Below are 24,113 nucleotides of genomic sequence, written 5' to 3'. Positions count from 1 at the left end.
AAAGGAGGTTAATTTGAATGGTCAAGTCAAATTGTTGATCTTAACATAAATAAAGATTTTCACATTCACTCTAATTGTCAGCAAAGTATTCTAATGGTGTATATATATAAATTCATTCTTATTTAATAATCTCGAGTTAATAACAACATTTTAACGTGGGGTGAAAATTCAAGAGGTCAAGGTTAATCAAAAGGAGACGGAGATTGATTCGGAGGACACCGGAAAAGATGGAAGCGAGATGGAAACTGACGAGTCTGGAGGAGAGGAAAGTTGGAAAGAAGAGGAAGTGGGGGAAGAGGAAGGAGGAGCTGAGGATATTTTTGATCAGAATAGCCCTACCCACAGTGTAAGCATAGGTAATGTCAACAACCAGCCAATGGAGGAGCAAGACATTAATGAGGAAAGGGAAATTGAAATTGACCAGGAGAAGAACAAGGAAATTGAGCAGGAGATGGACAAGGAGAATTCGAGCAAGGATAAGGATAAAGATGGAGAGGGGATAATTCTGGATAAACTCAAAAATCTGTACGAGGCTAGAATGGGTTTTGACAGGTGGGTTTATGAAGGAATCAAGAATCTGGAAAAAACTGAGAAGAAGCAGGCAGAGAAAGGGAAGACAGATGATAGGAACCAGGAGAAGTGGAATAAGGATATGGAGGAAAAAGCGGAGAAGCTGGAAGCTCAGATTGGTATTCTGGAGGAAGGAAAAACGGCTATTAAAAACCTTTTGGTTTTGATTCCGGATATCCTTTCCTCTATTACTAAGAATTTGGAGGAAATTTCTAAGGTCTTTGATGGCTCCAGCACCTCCAAACCTGTCGTGGACCTTGATATTGATGAGGAAGCTATTGAGACAGGGACTGTGGAAAGTGCTCTTGGTGGTGCAGCAAAAAGAACAAGGGCAAGCATGAAAAAAGCTGCTACGGCTTCTTCAAAGGAAATCCCTAAGCTTAGGGATAATATTAAAGATTTGCAAGGGATTAGCGGAAATTTGGCTAATGCCCTAAAAAACATTAAGTAATTTGTTTTCTGTCTTTTGTATGAGAAAATATAATGGTTCTGTTGGGCTTTTTTGCTGGATGTTGCCCATTTCTATGCTGGTTTTTTAGCTGTTTGTCTCTTCTTGTTTCTTAATGCTTTTATATCTTAAGGATCTTTTGTAAAGGGTTTCGGGGTCCCTTCAAAACCTGCTTTTCCCGTAATCAAAAACAACATTTTAACATGGTGAAATAATTATAAAAATAAATACATCATTTTCAAATAACAAGACTAATAAAGTTTTCAAACATATATGTAAAATATATAATCCGTAATTTATTTAATATTTATTATTATTACCTATTTACAGAATTACAATTCTGTATATAAATAATAATAATAATAAATTTCAAAAAATATGGTCCCTAGAATTTACTAATATTTATTATTTATTTACAGAGTTTCAATTCTATAAATAAATAATCTATATTAAATATTAAATAAATTTTGCAATATTATTTTATTACAGAATTTATTTAAATTAATATTTATTATTATTATTTATTAAGAGAATTTGAAATCTATAAATAAATAATAATAAATGTTAAATAAATTTTGCAATATTATTTTTATCACAGAATTTATTTTTAAAAATATAGTTTTCAGAATCTATTTAATGTTTATTATTCTTATTTATTTACAGAATTTCAAATCTGTAATAAATTATAATTTATTTTTGTTAAATAAATTTTGTATACTGCAGATTTTATTTAATATTTATTATTATTATTTATTTACAAAATTTCAATTTTGTTAATAATAAATATTAAATAAATTCTGCAGTATACAAAGTTTATTTAACAAAAATAAAATTATAATTTATTTTTGATAAACAAAAAATATAATTATGTATTTGTTTAACAAAAAATAAAAGTTTTGATACACTGAATATTTGTTTTGATAAAATTTCTGTTTTGTAAAATCCAAAATAAATTTTTGCAAACATAAAATTTTTAATAAATAGAATAGGGTAAATACCTTGCTCCAAGAAAATGTGACGCTACTCTTTGCAATGGATGGTGAGTTTCGTCTGTTCCTTCTTAACTCTTGGCGGAATCCTAGCTCTCAGCCCTCGGTCTCAACTCTCAGCAGAATCCTAGCTCTCAGCTCTCGGCAAAATCCCTGCTTTCTCAGCCGTCAACATCTCAACTCTCTCAGTCTCAGCAGATTTTTTTGCTTCAACAAGCAACAATAGGCATCGATGATAGTTACTTGCACCAGCATGGCATTTATAAGAATTTTTGCCAAATTTTTAGTGAGTTCTCATGCCTTTTTTATGCGTTTTTTAGGGTTTCTGCATAGCCTTTTTGTGCTCGTGATTTAATGCCGATTAAACCCCCGATTTATCATTTTTAAATTGTGCAAAAAATCATTGAAAAATGTGTTGATCAATTTTGCCTATTTTTGGGTAAAAAATTGGGAACCTTTGCAATTGCCAATAAATCACGATCACTCGCGATTTTTGCTAGATCATTGCTTTTATGATTTTTACAACAAAAAATTGAATTGAGCCATGACTACTTGAGACCACATTTTGAATATCTTCTCAATTTGATGTAAGCTAATAATCTAGGTGGGTCCTCCTAGCACACTCCTTAGGGTATATTGTTGCCCAGTAGCATAGAATTGTGTCTATTTAGCAATGTTCCATGAAGATTCCTGATAGAGGGATGTAGGGATGGGGGGACCAAGGGTCTAAGTTTGGGGATGACTGGGGAGGGGGGGGTTGTGGCGCAAATACATTTAGTACTTGAAAAATCAGTTATAAAAAGACATGTAAGGAATAAGTATAAGAATTATAAATGAGACTTTGCCAAACTATATAAAGTTTACACTAATAAACATTAAAAACATGAAAATGATTGCATTGAAAATCTGAAATTTGAACATTAGGAGCAAAGTGCAAACCAAGAATAAGTCTAAGAATTGCAAATGAAATTTTGGCATACTAAGTGAAGTTTAAAGTTTTGAACTAATAAACGTAAAAGACATGGAAATGATTGCATAAACAATAAGAATGGTGGGTGGAGGTTAAAAAATGGGGTCAAAGGGCAGTGCCCCTTGCAGGGGTCTTGATTGTGGCTTTGACTATGAATATGCAAAGATTTGCGACAAGGGATATGTATTATGTAGATTTTCATGATAATGATTCATCATTGGCCTACTAATTGCTTAGACTTATGGTTTGATGGGGGCAACACAAAAACGAGGTTGAGGATAGCATTCCTTGTGGGGTTTTGGGGATGAGAGGGAGAGATATAGAGAAATAGGTCTCGATCTTGGGGGAGAGTGAAGAGAGAGAGGTAGAGAGAGGGGATAGAGGAAGAGTGATAGGTCTAGAGTTCGGGGGAGATAAAGAGAGTGAGATAGAGTGAGAGATTGTTGATAGGGGCTTGTTGATCATTGAATTTTGACTAAGTTTGAAAATTTATAAATCTTCTATAACCTAGAATCTACATTATAACTCCTAGTGATTTAAAACCACTCTCAAACATCTTGGCAATATATATTTTATGTACATATTCTAATGAAGAGAATGAGACGGACTTGAAGACAAGGATGTCATTTTCACAAAATTTTCGCCATTCTTTTCTTAAGGAATTAGTTTCTAAGTGGGGGCTATGGGAGACTCATAGGCATCCTTAGGATGGCTAGGGGACGCCTAGGAGTACCCCCCCACTCGAATGCCGTCTCAGAGGGGAGGACAGTTTGGCTGGAGGACTTCCCTATCCTTGGATCTCGAGGACGTCCCTGTCCCAAAAATGGGGGAAAAAGGGGGGCACACATTCCCATGGTACACTACTATTTAGCAAAATCCCTCAAATGGGTCCCAATGTACAAAGACATTTAGCACCCAAAACCATCACACCCACCTAGCAAAAATGCGAACATATTAAATTGTAGAGTGTAATGCTCCATTGAAATCTTAACACTTTGAAAGTTGCCTTTACAAGCCAATGTGCAACCATCAGCAATCATCACATCAAAATTGTGCAAGGATACACAAAACAAGCTACTTTATTGGACACTCGAGTGTCAAGTTCGTCAATTAGATTGTCTTGTGAAGCATCTAATTTATTAAACAAGGAAGGTATCATCACATGTAGAAGATGATTTTTCAATTAGTGCATTTATGCCCCAAAGCATATTATTTCTCATCACAAGTGTAGAATAACTGGTATGCTTGTTGAGTGGTCATTTTTGTGGGTGTTAAGCACTTGATGGGTGGTTTTTGGGTACTTACACTTGGTGTAGGGTAGTTGCTTTGATATGGTGTAGATCAAAACAGTTTGGTCATTTATAGGAACAATTTTAAGAAAAAAATATATCCTCAACTAATTTAGCCAACTCAAGAGCTTCCATCAATGTTGTGGGCTAAACATTTTGGCTTCTATTTGGGTATCTTTCTTCACACCATTGATAAGACAACTTTTAAAGAATTTTTTATTTAATCCACCTGCTGCATTTGCCAAGTTTTCAAACCATGTTTGTAATCATGGTGCAAATGAGTTTGCAGTAATTTAGTTAATGCCTCTTGAACCCTTCATACTCACTTGGGCCGAAGTGAGTGGGAGGTGCTCAAAGCATTGATTCCATGTATGGAAACCTTATATTTTTTCTAGCCAATGATATCATTAGATAGCTTCATGTTTGAGGTTGAATGAAGTGATGAAAAGTTTGTAAGCTTTGGGAATTTGATTGATTGCAAAATATTGCTCTGCTTTGTATAATCAACTTATAGGGTTATCACAATGAAATTTAGGAAAGTGGAGTTTAGGCATATGTTGTGTTTTGCCAAGATTTTCTGATTTTGAGAAGTATTGTCCAAAGTGAGAGCTTTGTTTTGTATTTGAGTGTCCATTTTATTGGAATTGTTGGCTCATGGCATCGTATTTGGCACTAAGGCCAATCAGTTGGTTGTTGAGATCATCAATGTGGTATAACTTGTCCAACTTGGACAATTATTAAACATCCAACCTTCCCAAATAAAAGGTCTCGTGGGTTTGGGATTTATGGCTACCATCCCTAGGGCTATTGGAGGGGTTATTAGAAAATTATACCTACCTAATGAGCAAGATGAGATAGTTTGTACATGATTGAAAATAAGTCTTCAAACAAAATTGTCAAATTCTTGCAAGTTTGTGAGAATTTCGCCCCATAAGTTGTAGACATAATTGGCATAATTCTTTCGTTTTAAACATGATCCATTGTATTACTGTATGTATACGCTTAGATCCGTGTGATCTACTTGGATCTACCAATCTTTGACCAAATATACCAAAATCTATCAGAATTAGAGTTTAAGTAGTGAATTTTTAGGTTAGGGTGTGTTTGGCCTATTGGCTCTTTGATATAATTTTGTAAATTTTCTGTTTGTAATAGTTAATTTGACCAATATTTTAGAGATATAGCTATGGAGGATCCCATTGTTTTGGTAACTACATTATCTCGTCTCTGTGGTACAACCTTCTACCTAGATGAAAGGGAATGAATAAATGAATAAAGAAATGACAAATGACAAACAAGGCCACAATTTGATTATCTCCCCACTCTATTGAAAAGGAAGAATGGCCACCCTTCTATATATAACTTAGAGGTAGAAAGGTTGTTTAGAAAAGATAGGAGATCTGAAACTAACTAGAGTTGCATTGGTTCATTCCCTACCCACTGATCTCTGTTTGTGGTATAATGGCTCATGTTATTGGATTCTACCATTATGTTGAGGTGTCCAATCAACCACTTACTCCACTTGATTCTCTATAGCCATTGTGGCGAGATGGCTTGCCAATCATCTCTCCCAACCTACCATTGGCTGACATCATGACCATTCATCTTTATTAATGACATCATGGCGAATCCCTGGTATGATGTGGTCAGGTGGCCGTCATACCCACTATCATTACTTGACTCTCTACCTGCTACCACATCTCTGTCTATGACATCATGGTTTGCTTGTGCCGCAAGGTTTGATACTAATAGTTATAGTAATTTTAATAACACCAGTCATTTCCAAAATCATTGACAGCAGCCCCTCTCTATAGTTGAGACCTACATTAATTTAATCTCATCTTTTAGTAAATATCAGAAATGTTTGTAGAAAGTAGCCAAAAAATTGTCCAATCCAAGGGCCTTGTCCCCAATAGAGAACTTTGGCTTTAGTGAACTCAAGGATTGTATCATTATCTTCTTGGGTTTTGATCCCAATAATATTTTGGAGAACTAAGGTTGGGAGAGGCAAGAATCATCTAAAATTTCATATTGAGCATCAAGCACAACTTGGTGTCAATGTGACCTAACTAATGAATTCCCACAACCACTACACTAAGTTAGACCACTATTGTAGGAATTTTTTTTTTTGACCAATAATGGTTAGAATCCCCTTCCTTTCACTCACAGAGATCCAAAAAGGACAAGGTGAGAGCATATCATAGATAGTTGTGGTAAACCACTAATTTGTTGTAAAACATGCTGGGAAAGAGCTTTGATACTACTTGTTAGGAGCTCACCTGCAAAATTTTATCAACAAAAACAATAAAATGTTATTTTAGACAATGTGCTTGGGAAATAACTGCAAATATGCGTTATCTTGATGAATTTGGAACAGTTATTGCAGGCTTCATTAAGGAGCAAACTCCTTAAGAGCAAATCTTTATTACAAAATATGAATCCAAGATGATCTTTGTTATTACATCTATATAAAGGGCTACTTATGAGGTACAACTAACTTACCGATCTTGGTACAGGTTTGGGTTTGCTGGTTTGGTTTTTGGATTTGGCCAAAGAAAAAATGTTAGTACAAAAGCATCTAAGAAGCACAAATGTATACATATTTATAATATAAAAACAAAAATTAAATTCAAATTTTATATACATAACATCAAATTAAAAAATATTAAATATTAGACAACATATCAAACTAAAAATATTAATTGTATTAAATATAAAATATTAAAATTTAAATATACTCATATTTTATATTAAACTTCACTAATAGTATAGTGTTGTCGCTTCTTAGTTGGTTCATCTATCTGCATGAAACAAAAACAATTATAGGGAACAATTATAATTAAACTATTATCCAATTTCTAAAGTAGAGAACATAGGGAAAACATTATACCTCCCATCAAGATGCCGGAAACATATGTCTGCTTTCCGTGCTTAAGACCTTCATTTATTGGTCTCAATGTCCCCTATTTATATGCTGTCAATTATAAAAAAAAAATCTATGTTACTACCTTCCATTATTAATTGAGCATAACTAACTAATTCTCTGCAACATAACTTATTAAAATCCATGCCTAAAACCAATCTGAACATATTTCCAGAAGAGGGCTTGGCTGCCTAGGGCGCTTGACACCACCTCCTTAATGTAGCCCAGATTAGCAGAATGCAGTCCATTCAACCTTGGGGCCTGTAGCCCAGATTTCAGGAGGAGTCTTTCACCCTTGGGGCTTTCCATTGAAGTAGTTTTACTCTACCCTTCCCTAGCAGCACCTATCTCCCTTGGGGAATAGAAATTACGGATCTAATTAAAGTTAGGACAGTTTTAAGGCATTCTGTTACAGGAGTTATAGATTGTTATTTCAATCTTGTTATCTGTTCATTTATGCACCTCTGATTTATTTAATTGATTAATTTTAGTATTAGATTAATCTGTAGTCATGTTCTTGATTTTTTATTTATTTATATTTGATGTATTCGTATCGCTGTAAATCTGATTAATACTGTCTACTTGCTCTTCAGAATGGATTACTGATTTATTCTCTTGTGTGTATATTCATACAATTATTCTTTCTATACATGTACATATATATATTTATATTATTAAATTGTTCATATCTTAAATAATATTTAATAATGACTACAGAATATCTTTCTGCTAACTTACAGTCAGCAATGAATGGTTATTAGTGTGCATACCTGGAAGTTCGAACAGGTTGTATCTTTTTCCTGCGATATACTTCCGTCTATTTTTTTCCGTGCCTTTCCTCCTTGCAGACCCCATGCTTTATACTGGGGCAGAGGCTGTGTCTGTTGGGAGAGATGTGGCTTATGTGGTGTCACGTATCCCCTCAAAGGTATTTGACTATGTTTGACTGCCACCCCTTTCTTTGTTATTGGTAATCGGTGGCAAAGATTAATTAAGTATTGCTTGTTAGGTAATACTAAATATTAAATATTAAATATTATTGTTAAATGAATATTAAACATTAAATATTATTGTTGGACAAATATTAAATATTAAATATTATTGTTAAATGAATATTAAGCATTAAATATTATTGTTAGATAAATTCATTAGTAATATACATAAGAGATGAGTTAGTAAGAGATAAGGTGACTGTAATAATATTTATATAACAATATTTATGTGGGGACATGACATGGTTAGACCTGTTGGTGTGCGTTTTATTACCCACCGAACACAATAAAATGTCCAAAGACACTCTATCCTCTCTTGAACAAAATCACTGCGTATGCTAAGATTTCAAGAAGATCATATGGCGATTCCAAGGTTTCTTTTGTCAGGTCTTGATGTGTGGATAAGCTCAATGGGCGTTGTGATATGCTGGGTAATACACAAAGGGACTTACACTTGGATTGTTTACAATCTTAGGACTTAGACAAATTTAACAATAGATGCTCTTTTCTTCTCTTTTTTTTTTTGTCTTTTTGATTTTCGGATTTAGACTTGAAAAAAAAGACAAAAGGGTAAGGGTTTAGAAGATCTATTCTACTCCTAAGAATTCAAGAGACGGTATTGACTAGGTGAACTCAATAACCACACTTTGCTTCACCTCGCTTAGGACAACTACACAAAGCGGATGCAATCTTCAAGGGATGTGCTTATGATCGGAAGTGAAGCATACACGAAGGAAAGCTCAGACTAACTTTACACAATGAACAAAAATCATTTGTTCATCAAAAGTATGAGCGGAGATACACCACAAATCAATACTTATCAAATCTTGCATTCAATCTAACATACATTAAATAAAATCTAATCTATTGTGTTGAAAAAATTGAAAACCTTGCTAATCATTCAGATAATACAGATTACAAAACCTAGAAGCACACACGCAATATATTATCCAAAATGACCGCTCCCAACAATATTTCAAAAATTTACACTCTCTAAATGAGAGGAGGAAACCTTATATAGGCACACAAAAGTTTTGAACAGCTGAGATCAAACAGCGATTAAGGGCCCAAAATGAAAGATCAAAACTCTAATTAGGGTTTGTTACAACTAACTACCTCTCAACCAATGAGAAAATTACATTTGGGGACACTTGTCCTTGCTAAATATGAACCAATAATAAAAATAGAAGGTTGTTGCATTGTGAAGTGTGCCCTCTAGAAGCTTCTGTGGATAAGTTAGGTTCATTGAACCTGGACATGCTGACTTGGAACAATCTGATTGGTTGGAAGATGACGAGGCGCCACCCCAGCTTGTTGGATGTCTTCCCTGAATTGTCTTATCTGTTTGGAATACTCTTCTTGTCACCATCTGATTCTGATTGGGAGCTTGTCTTTGACTCTGAAGGAGATGAAATCCTTCAAGAAGTCAGAAATTTATTTAATTTTTCCATATCTTCACCAAGTTTGAGGACCCTTCTTTCTTGATATCTTGAAATTCTTTCAAGTGCCTTGAATTTGGAGAAGAATTCCTCTATGCCTTCGCCATAATGGAGGTATTTGGAATTTCTCTATGAAATAGTTTTTCCCATACTTGGCCAAATTTTGGCCATCTTTATGCTCGGACAAACCTTGCTTGTGGACCTTTCTTCAATTCTGAATTTGGCTTGAAACTCCATTTGTGTTTTCTGCGATGATCCTGCCTTTAGCTGCCATTTATAATCTGCAAAACCCAAAGAAAATTAAATTAAGATTCTTACTTTGAGTGAAGGTTTGATGGCATAATGAGTTCTGATTTTGGTCCTTTAACTCCAATTCCTCAAATTTTTAAGTTTCAACAGGCTGCAAGCACTTAGGAATTTATTAAAGCTTTAGGAAAGCTTGAAAAGCTCAATCTGATTTGAGAATCTGAAATTTGTCTTCGATTAATAACTTAGCCCCAAAATCTGTGAAATAAATGAAAAATGATGCGAAGATTTGATCAAGTCGTGAAAATCAGACTCATTTTCCTTGCAAACTGCATCCAAAATTTGAAAACCAGATTGAAAACTCAATAAATCTGCCTTGAATACCCTTGTCACCCTCAGAATTTAGGCAAGAAATGATTAGAAAGAATGCTTGTTGTGAAAATCTTCACTTCTCCCTCTTGTAAATGCCTTAGAAAAATCCCTGATCTATTCTTGAAGCTCTGAAGATGCCTCAGAAAACCTGAAATAATATTTTCTTCAAGTGTCTTACTCTCCAAACTCGAATCGTTGAAATGAATGAATGACTCATAAAGAGTTCAATTTCTGCATTTAGAAACACGATTCATCTTTCCCAAATCGAAATTATCTTGTTTCTATTTTCATCCCATACATCGAACTTAGACATTTGATAAATGATCTTGTTTCCTTGTCAATTTCAGTTCATTGAGAAAGTTTCTATTTTTGATTGTTAGTTGAGTATAGCCCTTAGGAAGGTTCTGATTTCGATTTTCAGTTCAATCAGAAAGTTTCTAATTCGAGTTTGAGTTCACAAATCGAACTCTATCTTTAAATTCTTCCCATTTTGAAACTTTCTAAAAACTCTTTCCTAGTTCGAACTTGATCAAATCTCTTTGACAGCAAGGCAGATTTCATTCAAATTTCTTTCCTTCTTGTTCACAGCGAATTTAGCATGTTTCTTCACTTCCTTATGGCGGACTGGAAGAGGTTTCTCTATTAACTTGGGCGGACGTGGCAAGATTTCTTTCCCAATGAGGGCAAACTTTATGTATTTCATTCCCTTAGCCAAGTTGATGGAGTGTCTTGTAGGGCGGACTTCATTAACTCTTTGCACCTCTTTCTTATTATCTCGATTCTCCACACACTTCTAGGCGGACTTCCTTAACTCTTTGCACCTCTTATTTGCTGTCTTCCTAAACCTTTGGGCGGACTTGATCACACCTTTGCACCATGCCAAGCGGACCATGTGGGCAGACTTGGAAGAAGTTGTGCACCATGTTCGATCTTCTTCAAGGCAGACTTGCTCATGTCTTTGCTCTTACCACATGGCGGACTTGCTCATGTCTTTGCACCTTCCTACATGGGCGGACTTCAAGAGACTTGTGCACCACATCTAATCAAGGGCGGAGTTCATAGGACTTGTGCGCCACAACATGGGTGGACTTCCTTGCTTCCATGACCAAGCTAAGCCCCTTCCAAAGCGGATTTCATGACATTTATGCTTTAAGTGTGAGCGGACTTGATCATCTTATACACCATGAGGGCGGACTTCAAGAGACCCTTGACCATATGAACCTCTTTGCTGGGCGGACTTGGAGAGAGATGATCTCTATGAGAACCAGATTTGAAATCTCCATAACTTATGCTTTTTAACTTGGATCCTCTTGGAATTTTGAAAATTACACACCATTCTACCCTTGAATTCCCCTGGATCCCTAAAATTTAGGAACTTAGCCTTTTTGGACAAAATCTGAATTTTGGAGGAAATCCTTGATCATCTTAGTGTAACTCAAAGCCAATAGTGCAAACCCTAGATCCCCTTTCCAAAAATAGAAAAAGAAAGGTTCCCTAAAAAATAGGAAAATTTTCTAAAAGTAGCCATTTCAGGTGTTAAAGATGATAGCTTCGGTCAGATAAATGTGATCATGAATAATACTTGCATCATCAGAATATTCATATATGTATACCAATATACATAGTAATAATCATTGAGTTTATTATTACTATGTTCATTGAGCTTAAGAAATTGCTTGTAGGACTCTTTGGACAGCCCTTGAATCCTACTGTCATCCATTGTGACAACCAAAGTTGCATCAAGCTTTCAGTGAATCCAGTGTTTCATGATAGATCAAAACACATTGAGATTCCTTATCACTATGTTAGAAACATGGTAGAAAGGAATGTGATTCAGTTGGAGTATATTAGAACAAGTGATTAGACAACAAACATCCTCACCAAGCCACTCTCCAAGATAAAGGTTGAACACTTTCGGGATAAACTTGGTATGGTTGAACATGTAAATTAAATTTGAGATTGAGTCTCTAATTATTTTTATTTGTACTAATATTTAAAGATGTTTAATGTGTAAACTCTTTTATCGTCATGTGTGTGACTCCATGACTTCATGGGCCCCCTGTGAACATTGTTGAAAGGTGACGACTTTTCAATAATGAACACTTGTATCAAATTGACATTGTAAGGTGACGACTTTATAGTGATCAATTTCACTATCATGATGGATATCATGTGACTTGACATCTGTGGACATATCATGATAGTTAATATCTCTTAGACATTATGGTAGATATCATGAGACTTGATATCATTAAATAAACCATAATAACTCTACAAGAGATCTTCCTGGTGGATATTATGAGTCTTAATATCCGTGGATATGCCATGATTTGATATTCATTATGGTAGTCATCATGAGACGTGATGTCAAGTGCACATACCATAAATATGGATATTTGTGAGATATGATGAATATCATGTAATTTGATATTCTTGGTTATACCATATCTTCCTTCACAATTAATGGATCTATTGTGTTATACTCTTGGATAGATTTTATCCTCCCTAGCTAAGAGGGAGTGTTAAAGATGATAGCTTCAGTCAGATAAATATGATCATGAATAAGACTTACATCATCAGAATATTTCATATATGTATACCAATATACATAGTAATAATCATTGAGTTTATTATTACTATGTACATTAATATACTTACATATTCTTTCCATGAATAAATTAAATGATATAATGATTGATCATATATCGACTGTCATCTCCCTAGTATAAAATCGGTGATCATGTATGATCCACTTACTGTCGATAAAGTGTATCGGCTATCCTCTTTGATCCACCATAAATCGATAATGTGTATCGATTTATGTATATCGATTAACTGACTTTTCAATTTAACATACCGATTGTGAATCGGTTGTGTTAACTGAATAGTTGACCTCCGATTATGAATCGATATCTATTTAATTGTTTGTAATGGCAAACGGATTGTTAATGCCACCGATTATGAATCGGTATTAGTTTATAACAATAAACGGTCGGCTAATGCCACCGATTATGAATCGGTATTGGTTATATTAAATGGACAGACATATCGGTGGAGAGACATGCCTCCACACGTGTGGAGACATGTCTATCCATCGATGTGCCTCCCCATTTAATATATATGATTCACAAACAGATCGATGAGGAAATCAGTGCAAGTCCTAGAAGATCGATCTTATTCTAAACACAGCGATAGTTGTGATATAATCAGCAGCACTTGAATTATTATTAAAACTTAGGAAATCAATATACTTTGTAAACATACTATCTCCCTTCATACTAGTAGCACAGCGATAGTTGTGATATAATCAGCAGCACTTGAAATATTATTAAAACTTAGGAAATCAATATACTTTGTAAACATACCATCTCCCTTCATACTAGTAGCAACCTGCAAGATTCATAGGTTAGTAAGATCATCAATTGTGAGATAATAAAATTAAAAGATACCTCTATTTCATCTACTAAGAAATCTAATCTACATTAACATCAGGGATTGTGTTTGAAGTGCCAAAAACAAAACTTCCTAAAAAATAGGAAAAAACGAAAAAGCAAAACTTTCCAAAAATAGAAAGTTTTCCAAATTCACTCAAATCAATTGCAATCTTCGTCCTTCGGACTATCTAAGCACATTGACGGTGTCTAGACTCTGTTCTGACCATGGCTTGCACAAACTGACTTATGACTCCAAAACTCAGACCATTCAAATCTGAGAAATCTGGTGCTGGGAAGATTGCGAGGTTCTAACAAAAACTCTAAAAAAAAGTCAAGGGGGGTCCCCATTTGCAATGGGGCGATGTGTGAAAAAGGTCACAACAAGACCCAACCCCTATGTTGGCATCCATACCCATAGTCACTAATTTAGTAGCCAAGGACTGAGAATCTGCAGCTTGTTTGGAGCGAATGACCTTTTAATTTTGTGCTATCACCCACCTAATAAGCTTGACACCATCACAAGTAAACGTTGTTGAACAAATTCAATTAGTTTGAGTAAAACAACAAATTCCAACTGAAAAAATCATGACAAAAGAAAACAAAAAAAATACAAATCCCTTGAGTTTGTCGCAATGTTAGAGAAAGTGCATTGTAATTTGTTCTAAGTTCATCCAAGTTCACATAGGTTGAATCCACAATCATTGTTCTGTCTCCAGTAAGATTCCTTTGCCACAGCAAATTGATATTTGAACCAGGTTCAGATCGGAGCCAAATCTGGGGCTTTTGGTTGACAAACTGGTAACATAGGGTACAACCAATGTGGGATAAATCTACACTTAAATGAACTTATTAATGATGCATGTGGGATGAATAACATTTTGTAATATCAAAGTTTTCCTTGTTAGAAAGAGACTCTTTGCTTTACTCTAGTGCTTGCTTTCCCCAATATGCCAAAGACAATGTTACCTAGCAAGGATTCATCTAGTGGCTGATCATTTTGAAGCATTATCACTAGTTAAGCCAATTGGAACACGTATCACAACAAAGAATTCTAGTCTAAACATCAAGCAAAGCCCCCATTAGCTTCATGGTAAGCAGTCAGTTCTGCATACTGATCACTATCCACTTAGTTATTTGGATTGCAGTCTAAATTTCAGGAACATTAACATATGAAGTTTGCGTCTAACATTCAACAGTTCCATTCAGTTGTGAAGCATATGAGGGGCATCACCAACAAACTGACGAATCTTCTTGGACATCCTCCCTCAACATATACTGAGTTCATCTGTTTGTTGAAGCTTGCACTAAATTACATTGTGCAGTGGATACTGTTCCTTGTCACAATGTATAAATTTACTCAACTATTTTGTGTTGTCACGAGCCCTTTTTACCAATGTTTTCTAGAGAGGATTTTCTTGGCGTGAAAAGATTTTGTGGCACTTTTATACTTTGATTGGCCTTCTAATTGGAAGAAGGTTGAGGATTGCGTGTGTTGGATGCTGTTTTTGCAATCAATGTAAGGCTTGCAATGGGGAGCTTGGACTACATTAACCATAGTGGTATCATTTCAACGATGGGAATCTGTTGTCATTCACTTAATTAGTAGTGTTCTCAACACACGGTCAACATACCTTCATCTATGGTTGTCTGTCGAGTTTCTAAAACAACCATCTTTACACTGTGCTCCAAGACCATTGGTTCATGCTACACTAGCTGTAGATATTTTCTTCAGTAATGTTTGATGTTGTTTTATTTTGGCACGTGATTTGTGTTTCTTGAGTCCCCCCTATTAGCGGTGATTGTGGAAGCATTTGGGTGGTTAGTTGCACTTCTTCACTTCGTTACATCCATAGCTTGATAACTAGAACCAGGTGGTTTTTAATCACACTTCAGTTCATGCTCTCCAGTTCTCTTAACAATAAAGTAGGCTGTGGGACACCTGTTTACATGTCATTCAACATGGTTATAGTTGGGACTTGGGATAATCATGCTGCTTCAGGAAATCTTCCTTCTGAAGTTTGTTGTGGCTTCCAACTCCAACCTGTGGCACCTTATGAGATGCTAGTTTCTCTTCCAGTTCCCATCAGCCAGGAGGAGCCAAACTTACAATGTGTGAAATTTGGCCAATATTTACACAAAAATTGATGACATGCTATAGCAAACTCAAGCCAAACTCAAGCCAAATTCAAGGCACGTCATGCCTGACATTGGGTACTTCATTCTTTCCAATTTTATGATTGTGTTGCTTCACTTGGAGAAAAATAAATTAAAGAAAGTCTTTTCCTCCTTGTGCATTGTTTTTGGGTGATGCCTGTTCATTAGCAAGCCAAAATAAGATGATTAATAAGTACTATATAACCAGCTGCCAAAACAAACCGTTCAGGATGAGTAGCAAGATTTGTATCAAGATTCTTGTGTGAGCATCTTGTACTGAGTATTTCAAACTATGGAGGTTTACATTCCATCTTCAGTCTGAACCTGAGCTTCCCTTTACTTGCCTGTTGCCAACAAATGTGTAGCAACATGAAGTAGCATGCATTTTTGCAATGGCATATTCTTTGTCATACCATACACAGTTATTCAATACAATGACATTGCTAAGAGACCAGCATAGCACCTGGTTATATGGATTTTAAAGATTTATTATTACTAGAAGTTTAGTTGAAATGGTTGAGTTATGTGGTGTTGCTTCTTTGAAGGTTGAGAATGAGTTGCCGGAGAAGATTGAGCATTTGATAAGATGTGAGGCATCTGCATATCAGAAGCTTCTCATGAAAAGAGTTGAAGATAATCTTGGATCTCTTTGTCATGCCAAGGTACACAAAATTTTTGTTGAGAGTTTCTGCCTTTGTTATCAACTAACAACATTGCTAATGAAACAATTTCTAATAATATTTGATTTAAATTGTATGTTCAGGGTAGATCAGTACATAACACAGTAATGGAGCTTCGAAATATTTGCAACCATCCATATCTCAGCCAGTTGCATGCAGATGAGGTTTCTCTTAGACAACACTATAATTTTTTAATAACCATTAGTTGAACATGAGATTGAGTATAGTATTCTGTGAACTGTCTGTATTCATTGATCTATTTTGTGCTTCTGAAATTTAGAAGTCTGTTATTCATGAATGAAGGTTTCTTTCTAATATGCGAAAAAACATTGTTTTTATAATTTACAGGTTCAGAGTATGCTGCCTCCACATTATCTGCCAACAATAGTCAGACTTTGTGCAAAGCTTGAGATGCTTGATCGTATACTACCTAAGCTTAAAGCAACTAACCATCGGGTGAGTAACACTTGCCTACAATGAAGCGAGAAAATGAGTTCAAATGTTTTTTTGTCTTGATCACTATTTTACAAGTCTACATGTATGGTTTCTTTATATACACTAAAGAAACCCTGGATTTTTCTTAACAGTGGTGTCTAACTTAATCTGTAGAGTTTCAACACAATACATCTTTTATAACTTTAGACACAGATAAATCTAACGTCTTCTCTAGGGATTGTATTGAGAAATTTACAAAGATGGCATCAAATCAGTATTTAGATTGGGTACATGCAACTGAGATGTATCAGCTTCATATGTGCTGCAGAACTGTAACTAAAATTTTCTTTTGTAATTCCTTTAAGAATATGTTATTACTATCCACTTATTTCTTCCTAATATTCCCTACCTTTTACATTTTGCGGTTATCTTACTAATTTATAATGGTTAAGTCTAAGTTGATGATTCAATTATGATGGTTACTTTTTAAAAATTTTAAACCTGGGTTCAGTATGGCTCAGGTTGGCTGTACAAAATATATATGAAATGTTAAAAATAGCTATAATTTGCACAAAAATCACAAAATCAAACAAAACACAACTGATAATTGATAATTAAATAGCAAATATTAAAGATAAATATAAATGGTTTATATTCATGGCATATGTTCAAATTAGAGCAATATTTAATGGTCAAAAGCTAAAATTCTGTGAGCACTCACAGAACTCACAGGCCAGAAAAGGCACTAACTCACTGAAAAACTTGTCGGCCGTGTTTTAGAAAAGCTCACAGCAATTTTTTCTGCAAAATCCATCAAAAACTCGTTGAAATTGATTTTTTCTGCCAAACATTGAAAAGTTAAGTGATCTAGGGCATTTTTGAGATGTGATTAAATGTGACTGCGTCAATTTAGGGCACGACAGTGACTTAGGGCATTTTTAGAATGTGATTGAGCTGATTGTTTAGCAGACTTTTCCCGCTCTCAAGTTTTCAATATTATTTACTCGGGATTGTTATTTATGCTAATCCTCATCCCAACCATTTAAACTATTAAATTAAAATTGATTAAATTCTTAAATTAATATTGAGAGAGTTTGAAAAGTAAACTTCCCATTAAACAAGTTTAGACTTCGGTAATTTGACATTTATAAGGTTGGCATATCTTACTCCAACATTAACTAATGAAATAAATTTGGTTTTAGTATTTTAGAGCGATTATAACATCCAAATGAAGATTTGTAGAGGTCCAAGTGATAAAATTGTGAAAATGACATTCGCCCCTCGACCACATTGGGGACTCTGCCCCCAAACAACCCGCAATGGGTGCTACCCCTTACCCAGCTGGGGGCTCTGCTTCCAGATCCCTGAGATGTTGAAGAATATTTAAAAAAAATTATGTATTTTCAAATCTTCGATAAAGCTGCTGAGTTTTTTCACGAACTTTTGCCAAGCACCGAGTTATTAATTTTAGGCCTGCCAAGTTATTGTTGAGTCTAAGTTTTTCAACTATGTCAAACTATATCAACATAGTGCAATTTCACATGAAAATCCTTTGATTACTGGGTTTGCTTGAAAGTAGGCACCTTATTAAGCGTCAACAGCATATAGAGAAATAGTCAAAATAGAGAAAAATATTCCTGTCCTATTCTGTTAGTTTTCTTTGACAATATTATTTTGCAAGTTGGCCACCATGGGTTCTGGGTAAAATCTAATTTTAAGAAACAAATCTGAAAATATTCCTTAGGGCTAACCAAATTCCAACCAATAAAACTGCATCTTTGATACTACTCAGAAACAGTTAAGTGATGAAGAAAACTTGTTATAGCTATCTAGAAGAAAAGTTTGCATCATTATCACTGTCCAATTTCTGCATTGTTGAAATACTGCCAACCAAAAAATCTGAAATTGTCGATAACTATCTAGAAAGAGAAATGCATAGTATCATAATTTTTATTTTTACCTCTCAGATTTTGATGTAAAATGATGTCTTTGTCAAATTTCATGTTCTTATGCAGATTTTTCTATTTCTAGGGCTCCTCATGCCCTTTCGGTTTCTGCACTTTTCTGCATTTCTTTTTGGGAGGGGTATCAAATCTTCCTCAATTTTCTGTACTCATGAATTTTTTTTCTCATTTTTTAGGGCATTAAATTTTACTCAACCTTTTTATGCATTTTCTGGATCTTTTTCAGTCCCTAGGGCATCAAGCCTTCTTCAAATTTCTCTATAGTTTTCTGGGATTTTCACTTTCATTGTAATTTGGGGGTTAGGGAGGGGGGGGCGGCGGGTGGCACAGAATGGGCTGTTCAGATAAATCCTGGGTTTGACTTAGATTTGTGTAATGCCGATATGTGAATTGGACTGGGACTGCAACCTTGTGTTTGGATGTACCCATTTTCAGGCAAATCTAGTATCAGAGGTTAAAAAAACTTCCTGTCCAGAGTCCAGATTTCATTCTTTGCAAACAAGTGCACAGCTTGTCAGCAAACAAAGGTAACTCAAATAACTTATTTTGTAAAATCAATGACAAATCATCTTACTTCCTTTGTTTGCATTTCCCTGTTCTCTGTCTTCTAAAGCCTTTGACAATTTAGGTATCCTTAATTGCATTGTAACTCCTAAGTGGAGATATTTGGTTGTTAAGCAATTTCAAGGGGAAAAAATCTCTACAAAACACTTATAATATATTTATTTTTCTATAATTCTAAACTACTATTTCTCCAATAGTCATGATAATGTAATATGCTATGGCTAGCTCTGTATGACAAATTAGCAAGACAATTCAAGTACTTATGTTATTGAGGTAAATTGAGTTACAAATCACACAAATTTTAATCTCCCAAAGCAAATGATGGACATACCTATGTGTTATACTCACTAACCATCCCTTATTAAGTATTGCCAATGTTGTTGGCCATCAAAATTCAATAATTGCAAGAACAACAGCAGCTTGAGATAGAGGATTAGAAATTATGTTGCTGGGTTCTCTAGAACCTCTCTCCTCTCCATCCGTATACCTGGTCCAAAATGTTGTGGTTCTGATCCTGCTTCAAGTTAGTCTTTAGAAATGTTCTGGGTTCTTTTGAATTTTGGGTCCTAGATGTTAATTTTAATGATCAGATTAGGTAGACAGTAAATCAAACACAAATGCATAGAATTTACCCTGGGAAAACCTTACTCTTGAAGGTGAAAAACCCAGCAATGAAATATGTCTTTATTATCTCAGTTATGTCAAGAGACTTTACAGGGAATTTGCTTCACACTTGAAGCTATATATGTATGACAATAGTTTGCTATAGAGAAAAATCCGATCTGCTATATAGGATGTATGATCTGCAATGAACTCGATCTTCCTTGATAAATTCTCAATCTGTTGTAGATGAATACGAACTGCCGATATATGTTTATTCAATCTGCAGAAGGTTGATATACAAATCGCTGGAGCAAGTATTCTTCGATCTGCTGTGTGTAAGAATAATTCAATCCCAAGGAGAAGTCTATCTATCTTCCTTTATACCCGTGCAAGGTGACTCTCCATGAAGAGTTGGCTCTTTTTGATTAACTTCATTCAAAGCAATGTGTCCTTTCATTAAGGGTGGCCGACTTCCCAAAAGTTGGCCCCCTTAATAAACATATTTATATTTATTATATTATTTGCACGTAATCAAGGGATCACATGTTTTAGGTATTTATTGGCCATATAAAAAAATGCAAGGCCGAAGGTCAATTGCATATTTGGCAGAATCGGTCTCCCAAGGAGACTCTCGTAGATATATACATCAACACTCCCTCTTAGCTAGGGAGGACTCCTTGAAGATACGAACTAACATTCACCATGGCTACTCCCAGAGGGTGAATAAGCACAAGTGCCAAGTCATGGAGTCTCTCACATGACATCCACCATACCTACTCGTAGAGGGTGGAACAAGGGCTTATACCTCAAACTTCTCTCACAGAGAAGAATGCATTAACAAGGGTTGATACCTCAAACTTCTCTCATAGAGAAGAATGCACAACAAGGGATGATACCTCAAACTTCTCTCATAAAGAAGAATGCATAACAAGGGCTTGCACCTCAAACTTCTCTCACAGAGAAGAATGCATTATAATACATATCAAGTAATCACTGATGCTGAGACTCCCTCTCAGCAAGGGCTTCATTCTCCACAATTCCAAGCTTGTCTCGAAAATGCACAAATTTCACTTTTGCAAAAGGCTTGGTGAAAATGTCAGTCGTCTGTTCCTCAGTACAAATGTATCTCAACTGAACAACATTCCTCTATACCATATCTCTGATATAGTGGTACTGGATCTCAACATGCTTTGTTTTGTCATGGAATACTGGATTGTCTGAAAGCTTCACACAGCTTTGGTTATCACAATGAATGGTAGTAGGCTCCAATGATTGTCCAAACAATCTTGCAAGGAGCTTACGAAGCCACACTGCTTCGCGAGTTGCCACAAATGCTGCAATGTATTCTGCCTCTGCAGTGCTCAGAGCTATTGAAGACTGCTTCCTGCTACACCAGGAAATCATAGCAGATCCCAAGCTAAAACAATAACCAGAGGTGCTCTTCCGATCAGTAACACTCCCTGCCCAATTAGAATCAGAATATCCTTCAAGAATCAGGTCCACACTAGAAGAGTATTTCAAACCATATCCAACTGTGCCATGCAAGTATCTCAAGATATGCTTGGCTGCAACTAGATGTATTTGTCTAGGTTCACTCATGAATTGGCTAAGTGCACTCACTGCATAGCAAATATCTGGTCTAGTGTTAACTAGATACATCAAGGACCCAATCAACTACCTGTACATAGTAGGGTCCACAAGATCTGAACTAGCTGCAACTTCCCTCAATTTCATCAAGTTAGTTTCCATTGGTGTGGACATAGATTTACAATCTGTCATTCCAAATCTCTTCAAGATATCGATGGTGTATTTTCCTTGACTTAGGATAATCTCATTGGGCCTCTGCCAAACTTCCAACCCTAGAAAGAAGTGCATGAGTCCTAAGTCCTTCATCTCGAATTCAGAAGTCAACTCCTTCTTACATCTATCAATGAGATGATCTTCTCCAGTAACAAATAGGTCATCAACATAAAGTACCAAGATCAACATATCACCATTGAATACCTTGAAGTAAAGGTTTGGATCAACATCATTCTTGCATAAACCCAAACCTACTAAGTATCTGTCAATTCTTTCATACCAAGCCCGAGGAGCCTGTTTAAGACCATATAGGGCTTTCTTCAATTTACACACATGAGACTCTTTCCCATGAATCACAAACCCCTCAGGTTGCTCGATGTTGACCTCTTCTTCAATCACACCATTTAGAAAAGCAGTCTTCACATCCATCTAATGCAACTTCCATCCCTTAGCTGTTGCAAATGTTTCTTCGTAGTCTATTCCCTCTTCGTGAGAGAAACCACGAGCCACAAATCTAGCCTTGTACTTTTCAATGCTACCATCAGTTGCATGCTTTATCTTGTACAACCACTTGGAAGATACAACAGACTTCCCTTTCTGTCTAGGCACAATATCCCACACATTATTCTTGAGAATGGATTGATACTCCTCATCCATTGTGTCTTTCCAAACTTGTTGTTTTGAGGCTTCCTCTACGCTAGAAGGTTCAGACTCAATAAGATTACACATTAATGCAACATAACTAGAAAATCTCTATGGTCTTTTGCTTTCTCTGAATGTGCCTCTAGGAGCGGCAAACTGTTCTGCCTCCTGCATAGTGTTTCTCGCCCAAAGAGGTCTCTTTCGAGACACAACAATATCTCTAGGCCCATCAGTGGGATCGAAAGGTTCAATTGGATCATTACTCATATCAGGTTCTGTAGTCTGCCTCAGAATCTCAGGAGCATGATCAACATCCATGTCTTGAGGAGTCTCATCATCTATCTCCATGCATGAGCCCTTTGATTGCCCTTTGATTTCCTGAATGCAACATCTTCCTCAAATGTGACATCCGTGCTAACTTCTATTTGCTTCTAACCAAGTATTTAAATACGGTAGGCTTTGGATGTTTCACTGTAACCCACAAATATTCCTCTCTTGCCAGAAGGTTCCAACTTGGTTCTCTTGTCCTTGGGAATATGAACATACACAAGACAACCAAATATTCTCAGGTGGCTGATATCAGGCTTGATACTTGAAAAGGCTTCTCCAAGAGTCATACATTGTAATATCCGATGAAGACATCTATTCTGAACATACATTGTTGTTCTAGAGGCTTCTGCCCATAGAAAAATCTGAAGGTCTTGATCATGAATCATAGCTTTCGCAACTTCAACAATAGATTTGTTCTTCCTTTCAGCAACCCCATTTTGTTGAGGGTTGTAAGGAACACATAACTCCCTCTTGATCCCTGTCTCAATACAGAAATCACGAAAGCTACCCAAGGTGTACTCACCTCCATTATCAAACCTTAAAATTTTAATTTTCTTTCGAGATAAATTTTCTCCAAGAGTTTAAAACTCTTTAAACCTACCTAGGACTTCATCAGACTCTTTAGACCTTAAGAAATAAATCCAAGTCTTCCTAGAGTAGTCATGGAATTGACATTGGACCACATAAATCTGAATGTTCAAGATCTAGTATTTCTTTAGACCTACTTTCACTGATATGAAAAGGACTTTTAATATTTTTGCCCATAGCACAACCTTTACAAGTACCGTCATTTACATGAATAAGTTTAGGAATACCTTTTACTGTCTTCTCCAATGATGGAAGAGCCCTGAAGTGAAGATGTCCAAGTCTTCTGTGCCAGAGTTTGCTGGAGCTTGAAGAATCATGAATAAGAGCTTGAACATGGAGAGTGGAGAGTTTGTATAAACTTTCATGTCGATTTCCAATCACACGAGCAGTCTTGATGTTGGAGTTCTTAGGCCAAGCAAGAACTCTTCCTTCAGAAACTGCAATTTGATAGCCCTTATCCTCCAAGGCTGAAATAGACACAAGGTTTCTCTTGATCCCTAGCACGAACAACACATCACTTAGGTGTAGAGAAACTCCAGATTCAAGGTTTAGAGATGTGGCACCAAATCCTCTTACAGAATAGCGTGCATCATCCCCAATAATAACTTGGAGATGTGACTCTTTCTCCACTAGATCATAAAGGTGCTCCCGATAATCAGTGATATGTCAAGAGGCTCCACT

At 35.7% G+C, this 24,113-nt stretch overlaps 1 protein-coding gene across 5 annotated transcripts in view; it reads left to right on the top strand.

The window, feature by feature from the left end:
* Positions 1-24,113, top strand: part of LOC131044739 (uncharacterized) — a 116,426-nt gene that overhangs the window by 71,011 nt on the left and 21,302 nt on the right. For all 5 annotated transcript variants that reach the window (XM_057978145.2, XM_057978144.2, XM_057978146.2 and 2 more), the window contains 3 exons: positions 16,372-16,488; positions 16,590-16,670; positions 16,855-16,962. In XM_057978145.2, coding sequence (XP_057834128.2) covers positions 16,372-16,488; positions 16,590-16,670; positions 16,855-16,962 — 306 coding nt within the window. The remainder of the gene's footprint in view (positions 1-16,371; positions 16,489-16,589; positions 16,671-16,854; positions 16,963-24,113) is intronic.

This window comes from Cryptomeria japonica, chromosome 3 (genome assembly GCF_030272615.1).
Source record: "Cryptomeria japonica chromosome 3, Sugi_1.0, whole genome shotgun sequence".
Lineage (NCBI taxonomy): Eukaryota > Viridiplantae > Streptophyta > Pinopsida > Cupressales > Cupressaceae > Cryptomeria > Cryptomeria japonica.
This window is presented reverse-complemented; position numbering and strand designations above follow the sequence as displayed.